At 34.5% G+C, this 5,755-nt stretch overlaps 1 protein-coding gene across 1 annotated transcript; it reads left to right on the plus strand.

The window, feature by feature from the left end:
• The first annotated feature begins 313 nt into the window (after window positions 1-313).
• LOC107803971 (F-box/FBD/LRR-repeat protein At1g13570) lies at window positions 314-2,701 on the plus strand. Its single transcript, XM_016627773.2, has 4 exons — window positions 314-449; window positions 1,109-1,968; window positions 2,057-2,221; window positions 2,307-2,701. The coding sequence occupies exons 2-4, from the start codon at window positions 1,141-1,143 to the stop codon at window positions 2,604-2,606; spliced, it is 1,293 nt and encodes a 430-aa protein (XP_016483259.1). The 5' UTR covers window positions 314-449; window positions 1,109-1,140; the 3' UTR covers window positions 2,607-2,701.
• Window positions 2,702-5,755: the final 3,054 nt, after the last annotated feature.

Consider the following 5,755-nt stretch of genomic DNA (forward strand, 5'->3'; position numbering starts at 1 on the left):
TGAGAAGAAAGAGAGAGAGAAAAATTTAAAAGAAAAAACCGTTAATAATATTTGTGGGCTACCAGGTGTAAGCAAAATTTCAAAACATATACAACTTGGGCTAAACCAGGTTAGAGTTTCAAATGTGGGCTATTTTTGGATGGACGGTATGACCCAAGTGATATATGATATAATTTCTTCTAAAAAATACTATAATTTAAAATATTTAAAAGGGATATAAAAAATTATTTGACTCTCAAAAGTCAAAATAAATTAGGACGGATAATTATTATTTTTCTCTTAAACTCCAAACTTTGCCACATAGACACGAGGGATTATTTTATATCGACAGAGAACGCATAAGCCAATAGGACAAGAGAAGCAGAGGAATTTTGGTGGTTTCCAAGTTCCGAGAGAAATCTTTCAACAGCGGTGACACAGAGGCACCATCTCTCGTATATAGCCGTCCAGTAAGTTTAATTTTGTCAACTTTATTCCTTCGGTTTCTTGCAGTTTCGATTAAGCTATGCTATGCTTTTTTAGTTCTTCAAATTTTAGTAATACTAAAACTATTAGGTTAAGCTGATCCTGTGTTAGAAATATACCAAATATTGGGTATTTTTGTTTTCTCCTAATCTTCATGTAAACGTGAGTTTGTTGGAAAACTAATTCAAAGTTATAGTTGAGAATCTTAAATTTTTAGGATTTGATATTTGTTAGTTTATTTAATTCATGTTTAAATAGGATTTGTAGTCAAAATTATATAGGAATAGTTTTTCCTGTTCTAGTTAAAATAGGTAAGGGTATTGTTAGGTTATTTTATGGGGCGAAGATTTGTGGAGAAGTGTGTGGAGATTGGTGGAGAACTTGTAGAAATCATTCAGAGATTTATAATAAAATAATTTATCCTTCCGAGAAAGCATAAACGAGCAAAAGGATAAAAATGGTTGTTTTTGTTCTTTTTGATTTTCCATTTTTGTTGGGTATCGTTTGATTATTGAAGTATTTATGTACTATATGTATTATTGCTAGCAGTCATTTCGTTTACTTCTTTCAGTTGTAGCATGTCGAGGCCACTTTTTTATTGTTGGATGTTCCTTATCTTCATATTCTTGTTTACTTTCTGCAGATTTTAATTTGCGATTGATTTATTGTTTCACGATGCCTCCTAAGGGAAAAAAGCATGGTTGTCAAACTGCACCTTTGGACATACTTTGCAGCTTTCCTGAGAACGTAATAGATGGTATTCTTATGCGTTTGCCTTTACGAGAAGCTGTGAGGACAAGCATCTTGTCACAGAAATGGAGGTATAAGTGGTGTAGACTTCCAGAATTGACACTTGATCTAAAAAATTTGATATCAACGAAGGACTCGGTACCCCCTACATTTAAATTTACCAACATTATCTACCACCTTTTGACCCATCATACCGGACCAATTACTAAGTTTGCCCTCTCCTTTAATTCTGATCTGATGCCGTGTCCTACCATTGACAACTTAATTTACTTTCTCTCTAGAAATGGAATTCAGCATCTTGATCTTAAACTTTCGGGCAGGGGCGACCTTTACAAATTACCTTCTTCATTTTTCACATGTTTTCAATTGAGGTATTTGACTCTCCAAAATTGTTTAATGCTTCCTCCACCGGCCTGCAAAGGATTTGAGCTGTTAATTAGCTTGGAATTACGTAGCGTCACAATTTCACCAAAATTCCTTGAAAGGTTAATCTCTTGTAGCCAGTTGCTCGAGCGGTTGGTACTGGACATTGTAGGTTTAAGTGGCATCATTGAAATTAATGCTCCTATGTTGAGATCTTTTAACTTCACTGGCGAAATAAGTTCTATTAGTTTAAAGTATACCCCTCTTCTGACACAATTGTCTCTTGCGGATACGGAAGATTATGAGGGGCTACGAGAATGTGATATTGCCAAGTTTTTTGAGTCTCTTTCTGCTCTCGAGCATCTGCAGTTAAATCAAGATAGTTTGAGGGTACATCTGCTTTCAACACTTAGTTGTTATGCATTTTCATAGATGTAATCTCTTTTGGGTCTTGAGTCGTTCTCTATTTTCTTCCTAGTTCTTGGCTGCAGGAGCAGGTGAATTGCCAAAACGGCTTCCCTTTAATCTTAATTGTGTCAAACGTCTTCGCCTAGCTAATATTTATCTGGGTGGATCGGATGTGGTCTCGTGTGCTCTTTGCTTGATAAGAAGCTTCCCATATTTACAATATTTGGAAATCGAGGTTAGACTCTTACTTCTCTTTCTTATTTTCTTACTTTCTATTCGCAATAAGTTTAAAGAGTTGGGTCTTTGATAATCTCATTTAGGTTGGTGATGAAGATGCTGGTATTCCAGCACTAGAATATCTTGAAGTGGAAGCTTTCTCAGATATGACATTTAATCACCTCAGGGAAGTTAAGCTAATATATACTATAGGCTCAGAGCCTGAGATGCAACTTATCAAGCTTCTATTAGCTAAGTCTCCCATACTGGTGAAAATGCTAATTGAGCCATGTCTAGAAGTTAATGATGACGCTTACAAAACAGTCAGTATTTCCAGAAAACTAAACTCATTTCAGCGTGCATCACCTGAAGTAGAAATTGATTATAATTGTTATTATGACTAGTCTGTTTCGTTAAGAATATGCTACTACAATGGTAAGGGATTTTACACTTAATGCATGTTCTTGACTAATCTGTGCAATGCAAATTATGATTTCAATTATTATGTGGTTGTGTATTTCAACGAGTTGCTCTGTGTTAATCCTCAACTTGCTCACATACCTATCGCAAACCTGAAGCCTTTTCTCAAGTGTTTTATGTCTATAAGGTGGAGCCAGCCATGGAGATTTGATACTCTTAATTGTCACCTAGCTAGTACTAATAATGATATGGATCTTTCCTTTATTATTGTTATTCACTATGGTATTTAATATTTTGTTTACCTAATCTCCTTTTTCTGCTGGAGTGGCAATTGCCATTGTATTTTGTTCCACTTCAAAGTCATATATTTTATTTTACTTTTATCAAATAAAGAGTCACTTAGTATTTACTTTGGATTAGGCTGCATGTGTGAAGCATTCAATTTAGAGAATAATCCCTCAACGGTTTGTAACTAGAGCAGAGTACTCACATCTGTTAGCTTTTCGCCCAGATGTAATTAAGTTAAAATCCTTTCATCTTAAAAACTAGGGAAAAGTGCCAAATTTGCTCCTGAACTATAAGAAATGGTCTAGATAAGCATAAACCAGAAAGTCTTAGGTTTCAATCCTGACTTTGAGACTTTGAGTTTATCCGGTTCCTTCTCCTTAGCTCTGCCATCACTTGTGACAATAAGCATAAACCAGAAAGTCTTAGGTTTCGATCCAGAGTTTGAGTTTATCCGGTCCCCTCTCTTTAGCTCGCCATCACTTGTGGCAATAAGTTTCATCACTCACAGTATTAGTACTGGGAACTGGCATTGGTAACAGAATTATTCTAACTTTTAAGTATTCTTAGTGCAGGACTTGTTCTGGTTTTTGTTGTCATTCCAACTCTTTTGGTTTGCTAAACTAAGGAATTTAAACGAAATCAGATTCTTTCTCTTTTATAGGTCCTTATAGTTATGTGCAGAAGAAAAGAATTTCCTTGTCAAGTCATGCATATACTATAGCTCACAAGAAGAGTAGAAGACTGACATTTCTGATTTGAATTCTTAGTCTCTCCTTCATTTTTGGTTGTTTCATATGTTTATTTTGTATTTCAGTTGCCAGTCTTTGAGCAAAGTGACTTGTTTAAGTTCAAAATACTGAACCATTCAAGGGTGACTTCAAACCAGTGTATATACAGTTATAACCTGATGTCCAAAACCTATTATAGTTTTATAAGTGAAACTAAGGATATAGTAATTGTTATAAAGAGTGTTGTAGTTTGGTAATGCTTGGGTTTGAGATATATATATAGCTCTAGTCATGTTCCTAGTAAAGATTTGTAAGGGTGTCAATAGATGCGATTTCTCCGCTTGGTGCCTATTGTTTTTAGTGAATGATTTTACGTTAGAAAATAGAAGTGTCATTTCTGTTAACTTGCTCTCTTAGTATATCATAAAAGTTACTAAGAGGAAACAAAATAGACATTTTTATGATACTTATGCAAAGTTGAATGACTTTTGTAATATTTAGGCAAAGTTAAGTAATTTTTTTGTTACAAATAATAGTTTACTTACTTTGAGCAATAAAGCAACAATTGAGTGACCATCTGTAAACTTGCTCAGAAATTATATGGTATTTTGGAAATATCAAATTAATAGGTTTTTAAAATTTCTTGTGAGCTGTGACATCAGAATTAGAGAAGAAGAGAACTTGATGCAACAAGCTCACCTATTATGATCAGCAGATCAAAGGATACTATTTGTACATGAGGTGGGGAAAGAAGATCAGCCCAATAAAACACTAATAATTGTTCTGACAACGTCATCAACACGTACAAATAGCACGGTATGGTCAGTTTTCGGATTGGTCATTCAAAAATAGCCAGCGTTTACGAAGTCAATGAAAAATAGCCTCTATTTTGCTGTAAGAGAGACCGGTCCAACATAATATACTGGAGTTCGGTGCACCTGTGTATGAACTCCAGCATATTATGCTGGATCGGTATACTTTGCTGACTCCAGTATAATATACTGGAGATTGAAGCACCGGTGCTCCAAACTCCAGTATATTATACTGGACAATTATACTTGCTGGAACTCCAGTATATTATGCTGGAGTTCCAGTGTAGTTTTGCTGGAACTCCGTCATATTATGCTGGACTTCCAGCATACTTATCCTGGAACTCCAGTATAATATGCTGGAGTTCAAGCATATTTATGCTGGAACTCCAGTATAATATACTGGCGTATTTTCCAGGTTCTGAAGTGTTTTCGCTCAGATTTATCTTTACATGAAAAGTGGCTAAATTTCGATTACTTTTGAAATTTGGCTATTTTTGAACGACCAGTTGTAAATCTGGCTATTTTTGAATTTCTCCCATCAACACTGCAATCTCTCACTTAGAATAATAATTAAAAATCCATCATGAGTTATATGAGCATTTCCACAAGGTAAAATAGTTCAAATATTTTCACCAAGATCTAACTCAAGAGAATACTATTTATTTCTTCTTCACATTATTACTCGCTAATTTGGAGATTAAACCATGAAACAGTACATACATATATAGCACTCAACCAAGTAATGTAACAGTAATTAATAAGAAAGAGTAGGGTGTACTATAGAAGTTTAAATCCTCGGTCGAGTCATCCAACACAACATTATATAAGCTCTTAGTGATATTAACCCAGCATGCGAGATTTTAACCTCTATAATAAAACAATGAATTCCATTTCTTTAGACATAATATGCCAAAAGAAATGTTATGACACTAGCTAATATTAAAGCTTGGAATGTTTCTGATTGAGATCTTACCAAGATTGTTTTGTAGCTCAATTAACTGTCTTATATTTATACAAAAATGTGCACCATGGATCAATATTTTACACTTAATATGCACGGGATAAGGAGCCAATATAAAAAAAACACTGGATCGATAATCATAAGTATAGTCATAAACAGACACCTTGTTCTTGAACCGAAGGGACATGGGCACCTACTAGGCTACTACTATCGTGCCCGGGATTTAACAGCTTATATATATTTAAAATTTTATTTTATCCCATTTATATAGTATTATAATTTTCCGATGAAATGGGTTCATTTCTCTGCCTCTGCCCATGACTACTAGGTAGATAGTCATGATA

Source organism: Nicotiana tabacum, chromosome 8 (assembly GCF_000715075.1).
Source record: "Nicotiana tabacum cultivar K326 chromosome 8, ASM71507v2, whole genome shotgun sequence".
NCBI lineage: Eukaryota > Viridiplantae > Streptophyta > Magnoliopsida > Solanales > Solanaceae > Nicotiana > Nicotiana tabacum.

Excerpts from the sequence above, each read along its gene's own strand:
- LOC107803971 (XM_016627773.2), top strand. The coding sequence starts at position 1,141 with ATGCCTCCTAAGGGAAAAAAGCATGGTTGTCAAACTGCACCTTTGGAC. Across the intron at positions 1,969-2,056 it reads TAAATCAAGATAGTTTGAGG|TTCTTGGCTGCAGGAGCAGG; the intron begins GTACATCTGCTT and ends TTTTCTTCCTAG. Across the intron at positions 2,222-2,306 it reads TACAATATTTGGAAATCGAG|GTTGGTGATGAAGATGCTGG; the intron begins GTTAGACTCTTA and ends AATCTCATTTAG.